At 50.7% G+C, this 16,040-nt stretch overlaps 1 protein-coding gene across 13 annotated transcripts in view; it reads right to left on the bottom strand.

The window, feature by feature from the left end:
* The window catches only part of ULK4 (unc-51 like kinase 4), a 598,567-nt gene that overhangs the window by 174,796 nt on the left and 407,731 nt on the right, over positions 1-16,040 (bottom strand). For 10 of the 13 annotated variants that reach the window (XM_089306514.1, XM_070050985.2, XM_089306513.1 and 7 more), the window contains exons 33-34: positions 13,187-13,353; positions 8,022-8,120 (exon numbers count right to left, since the gene is read on the bottom strand). In XM_089306514.1, coding sequence (XP_089162640.1) covers positions 8,022-8,120; positions 13,187-13,353 — 266 coding nt within the window. Of the gene's footprint in view, positions 1-1,105; positions 1,255-2,721; positions 3,200-4,693; positions 5,129-8,021; positions 8,121-13,186; positions 13,354-16,040 lie in introns of those variants that run through there. The other 3 variants (XM_089306518.1, XM_089306519.1, XM_089306520.1) reach the window with 3 other exon arrangements.

Here is a 16,040-nt window from a genome sequence, read left to right as displayed (position 1 = left end):
GGGAGAGAGGGAGAGAGGGAGAGAGGCAGAGGGAGAGAGGCAGAGAGGGAGGGAGGGAGAGAGAGAGGGAGGGAGGGAAGGAGGGGGGAGGGAGAGAAGGAGGGGGGAGGGAAGAAGGGAGATGGTACTACATATTCCACAGCCCAGGAAAAGATCCAGATCAAATGGGATTGAATTGAATTCGGGCTCCTACTGACTGCATCTCACTTTCCCATCATCTTGAAGTCAAAAAAAATCTGAAACCATTCTAGGTCGAGAACTTTCCATATAGAGGGTTAATCTGTGGCTTAAGTAGTCTTGGAATGTATCCCCCATGGCTTGGGAGGGACTACAGCAGGTCATACATTACAGATGGACAGGTTTCATATTCTTTTAGGGATAAGTAGCTTTACGTTCATGGGACCACATCTGGAAAGAACCTCAAAAGCTAAAAAGTCCATTCTCTTGCCTTTGGGCCAAATACTTCCAAAGGTATCCAAGTCAGTTTCTCTTTCCCTATGGAAAAGCAATCCCAACACCTCATTGTGGAATGCAGTACATTCTGTAACAACTGCTGTGAAATCTACTTTCGACCTGTGTGTTCTCTAGCTTCGGTCCTCCACAGCCTAGCTTCTATTTCTCCTCACTTTCTATATGAAGCTATCAGTGTGTGCTAATCTTACCCAGAGAAGCCCTATGTTCTTGTCACAGGCCATTTTCTATCTGGACGTCCCCCATGATACACAGTAGAGCTCACATCTATTAGTCAGGCATTTGGCCAACACAGGGGAACCTAAGTTACTGGCAACTGTATTCAGTACCCCAAAGAGCCAGAAAAATCTCTCAGAGGATGATGTTATTCCTGGAGCCATCGCCTACCCTGAAGGCTAGGGTGGCATCACACAAGTCACCGGGGCTCTGGGACAGGCGGTAGAAGAGGCTGCTCCAGGATTCCAGGGGGCAAGGCAGGCAGCCGTGTGGGGGAATCCAGAAAGTTCACGGAAAACATGCAGGATCTTTTCACTCCACGCGTCTATGAACTTCCGAAGCCCTCTTGTACTGGCGGTTGACAGTATCCGAGGAAATCTGAGTCCAAGCTGTTTCACAGGTAAAGGTTCAAGGTAAGAACCCTAAAGGCAATCCGGGAAGGGGCTGACAGCAAGGGGGCGCTGCTGGTGAGAATTAAAGACACCAGTAAGAGATGTCTATAAACAGCAATACAGGGCTCTGCACGCAAAGGGTCCCGGGCTGAGAAGGAGGGCCGTGTCGGGCAGGCTGGGTGAGAAGAGAGAAAAGAAGGGGTGCTCAACAAGGGGAGGAGCTATGATTCCAGAACAACAACAAAGCAGCAAGCAGAGCAGGGTGCTCCCCATCAGACACAGGATCACAGAGTCCAAGGGCAGGCTGCAGAGAGCAGACACCTGACAGCGGCCACAGCTGCAGAACAAAGCAATTCACGGATACACGTGACCGGCACCACGCCAGGCACCTTCCGGTGCCACATCTCACTTAAACCTTCTGGGCTCACAGACAAGGAGTGCCTTAGCCAAGGTCACACAGCGGGGCGGCAGCCAGGACTGCGCCAGCCACCTGGCCACCTCTGGCTTAGAGTCACACCTTGTTCTGACTCAAGCACTTAGGGTCTAGTGCTGTCCACAGCAAATGGGCTATATGAATTTCAGGAACTATCTGTAGTACAAATCAGTGCATCACCACGTGTCCCTAATATAAGCCTGGCCCAAATGGACTTGCCATTTCTGTAGGCCCCAAATGGGCAGATACCGGCATCTTGAGCTGATCTAATGCAATACAAAGGAATTTCAAAGGAAGAAAAATGGTACCAGCCCCCAAAGTTACAGCCCTGTTGTGTTTAAATCTTAAACAAGGTAGGGAAGAAACAATGAAGGGAAGAATACATAAAACACACAAAATACATCCCACTTCATTGTAAAAGAGTCAGAGGCCAACAGAAAAGACCACTTCACATTTTATGTTCTGGGCTGACCTCCTGGCTGGGTCACCAGAGGTCCCAAAGTCAGCCTTCCCGTGGAAGCCGCTGCCGACTGTGAACTTGGCAATGCCTAGTCCTGTTAAACACACCTGAGTTCCTGGTTCTCTGCTCCTCATCAACCTCAGAACCTCTGAACAGCTCCCCAGGCCCTTCCAGGGCAGAGAACCAAGTCTGCATCTCACGGTTTTCTCCTTGTTGCGTTCCACCTGGCGAGACGTTCCAGGACCCGCCTATTTTACCAGTCAGGTTAGATTACCGGAACACATGCCTGTTCAACAAGCAATTCTGAAAGAGGCGGGTGCCGGCAGGAGAGGAGATGGGAATGTCTCCTTCCTGCCCTCTGAGATTTAAGCCTAATCTCTCAGACCCAGCAATTAAACCGTGCAATCAGGGCCGCTACTGCAGGCAGAGTAAGCAAGCCAGGCTCATCAGAGGCGCCCTGTGCGGCCGTTCCCAGCATTCGGGAAGGCACGTCTGAGTCACTCCAATCTCCTAATTAACTCTGCCAAGAAAGTGGGAGTAACTGCATCAGGCAGAGCTGTAAAAATGCCTTCTTTTATCCTTCCTAAACAAACTGTCTTTGTGAAGTCTACAAGCATTTTTTTTTTTTCTCCGCGCTTGCTTGTCTGTCATCATCCCGGGGACCAAAGGCAAAAAGTAGCCTCCATTCAGAACATCATCAACGACAGAAAAACGCATCCGGAGGTGACTCCACTTTTTAATCTCAGGATATCTCCCATTCATAAAACCTCCAAGACGTTAAAAAACAGAAACACACACGCCCGATCAGCTTTCTAATCAAAGGTATTCCCCTTCAGCCGGAGTGTTTCTAAGCATGTCACAAAGGTGAGAGTTTAATATGTCTGAACTTAGCCCAGAGGCCAAGCAGAATCACAGCAGGGCGGGGGTGGGGAGGGGGATTTTGACCTTGAGGTGAGAGAAGCAACTCCACCGCCATGTGTGTTCCCTCTGTGAGCTGCAGGGTTCTTATCTGTCAGGTGTGCTGGGGCCTGACATCAGAGAGGAGGACCAAAGAGCATCAAAGGGGACGCCCTTAGAATAGCACGAGCTCGCCGCCAGCTCCTGGGAACAGGAGCGCACGAGTGTGTTACTTCTTACTGAGCTGCACTGGTCGAGCGTGTGGGCCAGGTACTATTCGTGGAATCCTGACAGCTGTCTCCCAGTCCAGTTAGCAGGAGGAACCCCGTCCTGCAGATGAGAAGATTGTGGTGACAACAAATGCACACGTATTGTTCATCAGTGTTCGCGCGGGAGACCACGGCTGGCGAGCAGCGGGGCTGAGTTGAGTTCGGGCCCATTAGCACCATGCGATTCCGTCTCCCTGTGGTGTGACTGGGCTACTCACATGCAGGCTCTTCACAAGACTCATGAAGAATAGGTATTGTAAAAGAGCCACATGGATTTCCAAGTTGTTTCCACCAAACTTCTATTGTAATTCCATTTTTCTATGAACTTTTGGGAGTGTCTTTCATGTATTTCTTTTTATTATGAATTTTTTGAAACTCAAAGAGAGCTCCATCCATTGGTTCAGTCTCCAAATGCCTGCAATGGCCAGAGGGTGGGCTGTGGCTGGAGCCAGGAGCCTGAAACACAATCTAGGTCTCTCATGTGGGAGGCAGGAACCAGGGTTTGCTTGGGCTGGAGTGAGAAGCTGTAACCGAGAATCAAACCCAGGTAGTGGCTGGTGCTGTGGCATAGTGGGCTAGGCCTCTGCCTGTGGTGCTGGTATTCCGTATGGGCACTGGTTCATGCTCCAGCTGCACCTCTTCCAACTCAGCTCTCTGCTATGGCCTGGGAAAGCAGTGTAGAATGGCCCAAGTGCTTTGGCCCCTGCACCCACATGGGCGACCCACAGGAAGCTCCTGGCTCCTGGCTTCGGATCAGCCCAGCTCCAGCAGTTGTGGCCATTTGGAGAGTGAACCAGCGGATAGAAGACCTTTTTCTCTGTCTCTCCCTCTCTCTATCTGTAACTCTACCTCTCAAATAAATAAATAAAGTCTTAAAAAATATCAAGGTATTCCCACATGGGATGCAAGCACCCTAAATGCGAGGCTAATTGCCCAGCCTTTTATTATATTTCATCTTCCAGTTTATGATTCCTTGGAACACAGATTAAAATGGAAAACACTGGGGGCTGACATTGTGGCATACTGGGTAAAGCTACCATCGGCATTCTACATGGTCACCGGTTCATGTCCCAGCTGCTCCACTTGTGATCCAGCTCCTCACTAGTGGCCTGGGAAAAGCAATGGAAGATGGCCCAAGTGTTTGGGCCTCTGCCACCCATGTGGGAGACCCAGATGAAGCTCCTGGCTCCTGACTTTGGCCTGGCCCAACCCTGACCATAGCAACAAAGAGCAAGTGAACCAGCAGATGGAAGATTTGTCTCCCTCTTTGTAAGTCTGACTTTCAAATAAATAAATAAATAAATCTTTAAAAAATGCACTCAATATAATTCCCATTTACTGAAATTTACTGATCTTTGTTTAAAATAAAGCATGGTCAATGCTTAAGAGATGTTTCCAGAAAATTGCAAAGAAGCTACAGTATCTGTCTTCAGAGCACAGACACAAATATAACTCTACTGAATCAATTTTATTAAGGTATTCATATCTTTTATACCCAGCTTAATAAACATTTTCTATAAAAAGAGCAAACGACCCAGGTTTGTGGGCTGCACCGTCTCTGCTGCCACTGTCAGCGCTGCCACTGAGGTGCAAAAGCAGCTGGAGACAGTGTGTAAATGAGCTGTACGTGCGGCTATGTTTCAGTAAAACTTCATTTTCGAAGACAGCAAGTTGGCCAGATTTAGCCCACAGACCATTGTTTGCTTATCACTGTTCTACATCATCATTTTCATCAACCTGATCTGTCAGGCAATGAGAAAGATGCACTGAACTTTGCAAGAACATCGTGCGTTTTGGATTTCTCCCTCTTTGTATCCGGTCCTTCTCTGTCTGTGGGGTTCCATGCTCTGATACTTGATGCAAAAGGGTTCAGAGTGGGACTGGCGCTGTGGCACAGTGGGCTAAGCCTCTGCCCGCGGCACCGGCAACCCATGTGGATACCGATTCATGTCCTGGCTGCTCCTCTTCTGATCCAGCTCTCTGCTATGGCCTGGGAAAGCAGTAGAGAATGGACCAAGTGATTGGGTCCCTGCACCCACGTGGGAGACCCAGAACAAACTCCTGACTCCTGACTCTGGATTGGCCCAGCTTCAGCCATTGCAGCCGTTTGGGAAGTGAACCACTGGATGGAAGACCTTTTGCCCTGTCTCTCCCTCGCTCTCAAATAAATAAATAAATCTTTTTTTTTTTCTTTAAAAAAAAAGGGGGTTTACAACAGTTACACTTTCCTACGACTCTCAGTCTTTACCACTGCAGAATCATCTCTGTGTCTTGTTGAAGGTTTCTGGGAAGTGATAAGCATACTGAGGTTTTCATGAAATCTTATACATAATATGGGAAAATATTTGGAAAGAAAACACAAAATAAGACAACAAAATGAAGATTCATGACAAGCTCAAGAAGTTCAACTGGAATAAATTCACCTAGCAAAGGATGAATAAATTCATCTCAGCATGTGGCAAACACCAAGGCCCTGTCTACAAGACAGGTGTGTGACAGAGCGTGCTACAAGTGGCTTCTCCAACACAGGCTCTTTATCTGTCTTCTTAAAGCTATTTTCCTTCCTTTTAATACCTCTTCCTATAAATCTAAGTACTGCCCTACATTTCACACATCCTATCAGTTAATTTTACTTCATATTTAATGGAATCACTTTGAGTCTTCTCTCTTGTTCACAAGAGCCTGATTGGTTTCTTGCCCTTCGCCTATGAGCGGGCTATGAGGATTTAGCCCTTATCCTCTAGAGTGGACTCACGATAGGGCAACTGGCACAGCCGTTGAGAGGCCACACAGGGCACCTGCACTGCATGCTGGCCTGGCTGGCTTTCAGGCTGAGCTCTGCTTCTGACTCCAACTTCCTGCTAATGTGCACCCTGAGAGCAAGCAGGTGATGGCTGCAGTGCTGGGCTGCTGCCGCCCATGTGGGAAACCAGGATTGAGTTCTGGGCTCCAGGATGCTGCCTGGCCCAGCTCCAGCTATTATTTTTTTTAAAGACCTATTGATTTATTTGAAATGGAGAGTTACATAGAGAGAGGGAGAGATGGAGAAAGAGAGATCTTCCATCCACTGGGTGACTCCCCAGATGGCTACAATGGACTGCGCTAGACCAGGCCAAAGCCAGAAGCTTCATCTACCGCAAGAGTGGCAGGGCCCCAAACACTTGGGCCATCTTCCCTGCTGCCTTCCCAGGCACGTTAGCAGGGAGTTGAGCTGGAAGTGGAAAAGCGGGACATGAACTGGTGTCCATGTGGAACGCTGGCATCACAGGTGGCAGCTTAACCCGCTACACTGTGATGCTGGTCACCGGCTCCAGCTACTGTGGGCATGTGGAGAGTGAACCAGTAGATGGAGGATCTCAGCCTATCTGTCTCTTTATGCCTTTCTTTTTTTTTATTTTAATTCTATTTATTTATTTATTTATTTATTTATTTATTTTTTGACAGGCAGAGTGGACAGTGAGAGAGAGAGAGAGAGAGACAGAGAGAAAGGTCTTCCTTTTGCCGTTGGTTCACCCTCCAATGGCCACCGCGGCTGGCGCGCTGCGGCTGGCACACCGCACTGATCTGATGGCAGGAGCCAGGTGCTTCTCCTGGTCTCCCATGTGGGTGCAGGGCCCAAGCACTTGGGCCATCCTCCACTGCACTCCCTGGCCACAGCAGAGAGCTGGCCTGGAAGAGGGGCAACCAGGACAGAATCCGGCACCCCGACCGGGACTAGAAGCTGGTGTGCCAGCGCCACAAGGCGGAGGATTAGCCTAGTGAGCTGCGGCGCCGACCTATGCCTTTCAAATAAATAAAAACATATAGAAATTAAACTGAAGTCATTCTCCATGAGTTTACGTGAAGTTCTACAGCAGAGATCTCTCCCCTCTGTCAGGGCCGTGCCCAGCAACCTGGGGTGTGGGCCTGTTCCCTTACTTCTCTGTGATCCTCTTGGTCAGGTGTTGGGGACTGCTTTACCCTTTATTAATACAACCAAGTCCTGACGGATTATTTTCCTTTTTTCTTTCTCCCACAGTTGAACCAAATCTTTACTTGCTGAGTAAAACTAGTTCTATAAAATTATTCAAACAAACTGCATTTCCTTCTTTGACCCACAGAAAAACGTCAGTGGTCTTGTGTACCCTCACCTGGTTTTTTTTTTTTTTAATTTAATTTCACTTTTTACATCCCATTCCTGTTGAGACTGAGGGACTATTTGCATGCCAAGTCTAACTGCAAAATACTTTTTTGAAAGGACACCAATTCCCATCCTTTCCTTTTCCTTCTTGAAATTCATTTGCTGACTTTTTAACCTCACATTCATTAAAAAATTAATTGCATTTCAGAGTTTTTTTTTTCCCTTACTCAAATATATATTTAGATACAGGATGAGTTACCTGGTTGAAAAATAAAGCAGAGGGGCCGGCACCGTGGTGCAGTGGTTATGTCAGCTGCAGTGCCCACATCCCCTGAGGGCATCGGTTCGAGTCTAGGTGGCTCTACTTCTCATCCAGTTCCCTTCTGATGCATCTGGGAAAGCAGCGGAAGATGGCCCAAGTCCTTGGTGCCCTGCACCCACGTGGGGGACACAGAAGAAGATCCAGGCTCCTGGCTTTGGCCTGGCCTGCCCCAGCCCCAGCCATTGTGGCCATCTGGGGAGTAAACCAGTCAATCAAAGATTATCTCTGTCTCTCTCTTTGTAGCTCTGCCTTTCAAATAAATAAATCTTTAAAAATAAATCAAGTAGAAACCTTGTATTTCCAGGCCATATAATCTTCTGAAAGTTCTTTTAGTTGGGATGGGAATCAAAACAACACAGAAACTCAGGATCCCACAAGATCCGAACAAAATGACGGGAGTACCTGCAGCGCACCGAAAGACACCAATAGGTGAGTGCTTACCAGCGGGATGAGCAGGCTGATGAGGTCGGTGAGTGGCCTGCCGAGCAGCAGCAAGTCTTCTGCGGCCTGAGTGTCCCCTCTTGAGCCAGACTTCTGAGCCTGGAACAGAGAGAAGAGGGAAAAAATGGGGTCTGGTGATGAGGCAGCATGGCTGTGGGAGACAGGTGCACCCAGACCAGCAGGAGGAAGGGGCCAGGAAAGCGACCGACCTTGAACCTCACAAGGTACTCTGCTCAGCTGAGGCCTGATGTTGAGTACAGAAGCTGCCTCTGCCACCAGCTCGGGCTATGCAGGCACAGCCAGGCAGCCCATCGATACCGCGGTAGCTGGACGATGGTGATGCCACACCTGCCGCAGTGGTAAAGCATTGCACACAAAACCTCTTTTAGAAAACGCACTTAGGCCGGCGCTGTGGCTCACTAGGCTAATCCTCCGCCTTGCTGTGCTGGCACACCGGGTTCTAGCCCCGGTTGGGGCGCTGGATTCTGTCCCGGTTGCCCCTCTTCCAGGCCAGCTCTCTGCTGTGGCCAGGGAGTACAGTGGAGGCTGGCCCAAGTGCTTGGGCCCTGCACCCCATGGGAGACCAGGAGAAACACCTGGCTCCTGCCATCGGATCAGCGTGGTGTGCCGGCCGCAGCGCACCGGCTGCGGCAGCCATTGGAGGGTGAACCAACGGCAAACGGAAGACCTTTCTCTCTGTCTCTCTCACTGTCCACTCTGCCTGTTAAAAAAAATAAAATAAAAATAAAAAATAACCGCACTTAGCCAGAGGTGAAAGAGCAGACTACAGGCCGCCCCACCTCAGGCTGGACTCCAGGGAAGGCGGGCTTCCTCCTGCACTTCAGGTCCTGGGTCAGAACTTAAGCTGCCTGCTTTGTTCTGTTCAGGACGTGGCTGACAGACACTTCCTGTTTCACAACGTGCACCTCTCTGGAGCTACGAGCGGTTGTGGCCGCCAGGAGCTGGGTGCTTCCCTCTCCCTGTGCCTCCCAGACCGACTTCATCAGAGAGGCAGCACTTTCTCCCAGAGTGCAAGCGTGCAGCACCATCCCAGGGGCCTGAACCATTCTGCATCGTGGATGTTTATCCCTTGCCTTCTGATGCACGACTTGACGTGGAACAGTGGCCTTTTCACTTGAACTCTTCACTCTTCGGAGTGCATTGATCCCCTCGTGGTAACGACACAGCAGCCTTAACAAATAAGGCCCCGGGCAGCAGTGAGGGGCGTGGGGCCATGCTCCCTTCCCAAATTCAGGAAAACGAGCAGGCAGGGCCTCAGAAGCACCTCAGTGTAACTCTTTCCTCCAGGACACCCAGTGGCCCCACAGAGTCTCAGAGACCCACACCATCCGCTGTCACCGCCACCAAGAGACGTCCAGGCCCTACCCACTGAATTCATGGACTCCCGACTTGCAAAGTTGCCAAGGGTTCCAGAAAGGGCAGACTGCAGCTTTGCACGAGAGGAATGCAGGAGAAATTTAACTCTCTGCACAAGACTATCAGCCCACAGTGGAAGGAAATTCTGTGAGGCAAAGGGACCTCTTGTGTAGATGCAGCATAATGACAGAGGCAGAGGACGGGGCCTGGCCCTCCTCCCAGCCTCTCCGCGACTCCTCTGCATCGTCCCATCTCAGGCCAGTGTCCTGACTCCGAGGTTGGTGGCCCTCTGCGTGCACTTGGCACAGGGCTCCTGTCTCTGCCATGACATCATCACACTGTCCTTCCCATCCGGATCCTCTGGTCTCTATCTGGGTCTGCTGATCCCTTTCCAGAACCCACCGCCCCGTCATCCCTGTGTGGCAACCGCAGCAGAAACGAAGTGTGGGTGGTGGGAGGGAGGAGGAGAGCACGGGAGTTGACTGCAAGCCTTCCAGTGGTGGGGACAAGGCTTGCAGGAGCAACGTGGAGGGCAGGTATTTCAGGGGTCGGGAATCTCACGAGGACAGGCCTGGGGCTGCTAAGGCACGGGGTGAGTCTAAGGTGTTCTTAGATAATGAGGCATCACTGAGGTTCTCATGCGAAGCAGAGATCCAATCAGGCTACGGGCTACGGTACGAAAGGCTCATCCACACTCAGCAACGTCACAGAGGACCCCCTGAAGATCAAATGGAGTCATCCCAAGTGGTGGACAGCCACCATGGACAGCCCTGAGTGTGCGACACTGAGAGAGGTGTAGTGGCCACGTTGCAGCCTCCCTACAGCACCGCACACCTGCAGGTCAGCAGCTGGTTTACCCCCTGCTTTTGGGAGCAGAACACGACCAGCTTCCCGACAGCACCTCAGCAAGGGCGGACGAGGCCCGGCCCGGGCGGTCAGGTGCAGCCTGGATGTTCACGTATTTGTCGTCCTCCCTCCCACTCCGTAGTGCCCGAAGAGCATTTTTCAGCCCCTGATTTTTGTACGTGCCGGAATTTTCCCTGCTAAACTGTGAACTCCCCAAGAGCCAGAACCCTCTCCCCTTCGTCCCCGCTGACGTGACAGATGCCTGGCCACCTGGCCCTATGCTAGGCTCATAGACATACAATACAACAACAAACTCCTGCTGGGAGTTAGGTCAGTAAATACCAACTGAGCGCCTTCCCCCATGGGTCAGGACACAAAACTGAGGTAGTCCAGGCCCAAGGGAACCCCTGTGTAAACAAGAGGGAGAGCACCCGTTTCGCACCCGGGCCGGGCACAGTGGGACGTTTCCTACGGACCTACAGTCACATACGTTTCATTCTCTCCTTTAAGTCTGCCCACAACCCAGCCAAGGCCTTCTCATCCTGACTTTACGGACGAGGAAGCAGACACTCAGCTGAAGTGGTTTGTCCAGGTCAGACAGGTACACGGCCGAGTGCCTGGGATGTTAATCCAGAGCGTCCCGGCCCACAAGGCCAATGTGCCTCCAGCGCATCCTTTGTCTTTGCTGCGTATCATCTGCACACCACACTCAGGGGGTTCGCCCAGGGTCGATCCTGAAGCAGAGGGCAGTTGGGGGAAGGGAGAACTCGATTCCAGAGAGTGATTGTCACGCTGCCACCTCTGTTCCCCAGCATACACACTCCCTGGAAAAGTGCATCCTAAATCCAAACACTCTGAATTATACTTTTAAACACTGCCATCCCTCAAGTCTCCTCTACTAAGAAGGTTCCAATTAGAAGTATACACAGGTGGGGCTGGCGCTGTGGCATAGTGGGTAAAGCCACTGCCTGCAGTGCCGGCATCCCATATGGGCACCGGTTCGAGATCCAGCTGCTCTACTTCTGATCCAGCTCTCTGCTATGGTCCGGGAAAGCAGCAGAAGATGGTCCCTGCACCCACATAGGAGACCCGGAGGAGACTCCTGGCTCCTGGCTCCGGATGAGCTCAACTCTGGCCATTGTGGTCATTTGGAGAGTGAACCAATGGATGGAAGACCTCTCTCTGGTTCTACCTCTCTCTGTAGCACTGTGTTTCAGATAAATAAAATAAGTCTTTAAAAAAATAAAAATAAAGAACTAAGTCACTGCATGAAAGAGAAAGAAATAAAGAAAAAGAGGGAGGTAGGGAGGGAAAGAGGGAAAGAGGGAAAGAGGGAGGGAGGGAGGGAGGGAGGGAAGACAAGAAAAAAACTGCGCAACTGCAGATCCCCCAGGTCCTCAGCAGCACTCTGCTGCTCGCGTGACATGACGACAGATGAGCCAACAGAAACAAGTTTGTACTCAAATGCAGTGACTCATCAGTAGTATGTGTTGGGACAATCTTGGAACTATTTGTTAAGCCATATTAGACAAGCTAAATACCGATCAGCCTAAGTGAGGGTGAGAGAGACCATTTATCACAAAGATGCACAGCAGAGACTAAGCAGAACGTAGGGATGCATTATTGGCTCTGCTACTGGGACACCGGGCAAGGTATCCAGGCAGCCGGCTTTCAACCGTAGCTTCTGCTGCGACACGACTGTGCGATACACATTTCTTGCAATTTCACCGGGACTGTACAGGCAACGCCAAACTCACGCCGGCTACAGCCTTTCAGCTGATATAAGCACCGCTGACTCAGTTGGTTAGAGAGAGCATTAAACCAAAGAGGCACGCGCAAGTCTCCTTAGAAGGAAAGTACTTTGTGAAACCCCATCTCTCGCCTTCCTTACAGCACGATGCCAAGGAAACACAGGCAAGAGTGGCATTTAATTCACAGCCGCAGGACACCTCTCTAGCCCTGAGAAGCATCTCAGTTCTACATTAAGGAGACTGAAGGAAAGGAGTGACCGTTTACATGTTGCGTGTGCGTGTGTGCATAGATCTATGTGTATGCAAACATGGCTGCCTGTGTGCCTGCACACGCACTGCTAAGCTCTCAGCCCACAGTCCCCAGGAAGCTCAGGCTTCCTGCTGCAGGCACGATGCAGCTCCTTCTCCAGCCAGGAAGAGACAGCAGACCACTTGGCCAGCCCTGGCGTGCACCTGAGGTGAGCGCTCTCCTCCGTGAGGGACAGTTTCTGAAGTGATGCTCAACACGTCCTGGCTTCCTCAGCCTCTTTTGCTTCCCCCTTACAATTGCCTTTTTTTTTTTTTTTTTTTACAGGCAGAGTGGACAGTGAGAGAGAGAGACAGAGAGAAAGGTAAAGGTCTTCCTTTGCCGTTGGTTCACCCTCCAATGGCCACCGCGGCTGGTGTGCTGCGGCCGGCGCACCGCGCTGATCCGATGGCAGGAGCCAGGTGCTTCTCCTGGTCTCCCATGGGGTGCAGGGCCCAAGCACTTGGGCCATCCTCCACTGCACTCCCTGGCCACAGCAGAGAGCTGGCCTGGAAGAGGGGCAACCAGGACAGAATCCGGCGCCCCGACCGGGACTAGAACTCGGTGTGCCGGCGCCGCAAGGCGGAGGATTAGTCTAGTGAGCCGCGGTGCCGGCTACAGTTGCTTTTAAAAGCTGCTTCATCATTTTATGAAAGTGTTCGATTCACAGGCCTTACTTGCAGATCCCTAAGAGGTACAGCGCAATGTACGCACAAACACTGCACAACCTGATCCAGCCAGGAAAGCAGCCTGTCCCTGCCCTCCTCTTTTGGGCTTGGAGCCCAGTGAATGATATGTTTCTTGTTTTTTTTGTTTTTTAATTATAAAAATACAACCACAGTTGGAGGCAGATGAGCGGGAAGCCCGTGGAAGGGGACAGGTGGCCTGGAGCGGGGCTGCTCTACCTGCAAGGCCAGGCGCACGATGGCGGACGTGTACGCGAGCATGCCGTGCAGGATCTCCAGCAGAGAGAACAGCAGCGCGGCCGCCGTCTCCGCGTTGTGCGTGTGGTCCGTGTCCAGGCACAGCGCGGCGGCCGTGGTGAACAGGTGGCAGACATGCGTGACGAGACCTGAGGGTAAAGCAGAGAGAGAGAATAATTCACCGAGGAGTATGGAAACCAGGAGTCAAGGGCGCCGAGGAGACAGGCACCCGACTGGATGGGGCATGGACGCCTGGCAGTACTCAGACTGCACTGTTACTCGATCCACTTGGAAAGGCTGTCTACACTGCCGGCTTCCAGGTCTCACGCCCAGACAATCTGTTCAGGGACCTAGGAACGTACTTGTAAAAGTTCTGCAGGTGATTCTGTTGCAAGGGCTCCCAACACCACACCTTGAGAAACACAGCCCTCCGTGCACAGGGTCCCCAGGGTCTGAGGACTCCCTGTCACTGGAGCAAAGTGTGTCGCATGTGAACACGAGGTCCCAGGGTCTGTGCGGAGGCAGCTATTGGGGACCAGGCTGGACACGGCAGTCTGGTCTCTCATGGGCTCTGCAAATAATTAAGTGGATTCCATAGGATAAAGCAAAGAAGCTATGTTTTCCTCATGTGCTTAGAAGATGTAAGGTTAATTATGATTTAAAGAAATCTGAAATTGGTGAACTGCCAGTTAGTTCTATCATCCTGTCTCTGCAAACATTATATTGGGGCTGGCACTGTGGCGTAGTGGGCTAAAGCCTCTGTTCAAGTTCCCGCTGCTCCTCCTCCAATCCAGCTCTCTGCTCTGGCCTGGGACAGCAGCAGAAGATGGCTGCCAAGTCCTTGGGCTCCTGCACCCCCGTGGGAGACCCTGGCTTCAGACTGGCCGACCTCTGGCCACTGTGGCCATTTGGGGAGTGAACCAGCAGATAGAAGACCTTTCTCTCTGTCTCTCCCTCTGTCTGTAACTCTGCCTGTCAAATAAATAAAAATCTTAAAAAAAAAAAACCTTTATATTATATGGTGTACTTGGAGTTCACCGTCTTTTAATGTGCTGGCATCTGTCACAGCAAAGGGCTTTCTGCATTTTGAGGCAGCACTGTTTATCTTAAGTTGGCATTTTCATTGCTACAGGTATTTAGCATTGCCCTTTGAAATAAAAAAATGTATCAGATATAAACGTGGTGAAATGAAATAATGTCATAAACCTAAAGTAATGAACGGGATGTTTACAGTATGAACCTAACTGTTCTTAAAAAACCATTCTTTGGGGCCGGTGCCATGGCGCACTAGGTTAATCTTCCGCCTGCGGTGCCGGCTTCCCATATGGGCGCCAGTTCTAGTCCCGGTTGCTCCTCTTACAGTCCAGCTCTCTGCTGTGGTCCAGGAGGGCATTGGAGGGTGGCTCAGGTACTTGGGCCACTGTACCCACATGAGAGACCAGGAGGAGGCACCTGGCTCCTGGCTTCAGATTGGCGCAGCGCCAGCTGTAGCGGCCATTTGGGGAGTGAACCAATGGAAGGAAGACCTTTCTCTCTCTCTCTCTGTCTATAACTCTGTCAAATAAATAAAAAAAAATAAAAAATAAAAAACATTCTTTAAAGGTAATTATTTTGAGGCTGGCATTGTGGTACAGCGAGTTAAGCCACAGCTTTTGATGCCAGTGTCGCATATTGGAGTGCCAGTTTCAGGCCTGGCTGCTCTGCTTCCAATCTAGTTTCCTGTTGATATGCCTAGGAAGGCAACCCGGGATGCACAGGTGCCCAGATCCCTGTCACCCACGTGAGACACCGGGATTAAATCCCTGCTTCCTGGCTTCAGTCTGGCCCAGCCCCAGACACTTGTGAACAAACAGATGGAAGAGATTTTCTCTCTCTCTCTCTCCTCTCTTGAATAAATATTCTATATAAGCAGATAGGGGAAACATGTAAGAAATGTGCTGAGTATCCAAAGTTAGATTGTTAAAAAACTGCATTTGTTGATTTAAAAGGCAGAGAGAGAAAAGGAGGGAAGGGGAGAGGGGGGAGAGTTGGGAGCGAAGGGAGGAAGTGAGAGCGAGAGACCCCTCCCCGCTCTTGCTGGTTCACTCCCCAGATGATGGCGATAGCTGGGAACTCAATCCAGGCCTCCCACATAGGGACCAAGAACTCCACTACTTGGGTCATCACTGCTGCCTCATTAATGAGTGCCTTCATTAGCAGGAAGCTGGCATCAGGAGTGGAGCTGAACCTGAACTTGGGCACTCCAGTATGGGAGGTGGCATTCCAAGCAATGCATTAAGCAGTGCGGCAAATGCCCGCCCTGGAAATTTGGATTTTACTGGACCTGTCGTCCATTTGTCCATAGTGCCCAGGTTATCAGCTGGATGGAACATCAGCCAAGCAGTTTCTCTTCCATGCAGTGTACGTTGTCACTTTAAGCAAACCAGTCCAGTTTCTCCAGGGAATGTAAGATAATTCTCAGACTACAAAAGTCACTAATTTTGTCACGAACGGCAGAGACACACAAAAATCAGAGGCACCGTTCAAAGCTGCACTCCTTGTGGCAAAAACAGGTATAATGCACACAACTGCCAAGATGCTGAAAAAAGAAGGAAAAAAAAAACCCAAATGAGTCTGAAAGTTGAAGATAAATACACTTGAAGAGAAAGTAGGCTGCATCCTTGCCAAAATTTCCTTATCCAGCGACAAGGTCTGACAGCACACACTACCACTGACACACGGTGCCGGAAAGCAGTGACGAGGTCGTGTGCTTCGTGCCGCCGGCCACTCCCCTCGGGGCTACTGGGCATCACTCACACGGAACCTGTGAATCAGCACCTGGCGCCCCTGAGCTGCC

The sequence above is a fragment of the Oryctolagus cuniculus genome, chromosome 10 (assembly GCF_051225735.1).
Source record: "Oryctolagus cuniculus isolate XC-2025 breed Fujian yellow rabbit chromosome 10, ASM5122573v1, whole genome shotgun sequence".
Lineage (NCBI taxonomy): Eukaryota > Metazoa > Chordata > Mammalia > Lagomorpha > Leporidae > Oryctolagus > Oryctolagus cuniculus.
Note: the sequence above shows the minus strand (reverse complement) of the source record. Positions and strands in the feature narration are given on the sequence as shown.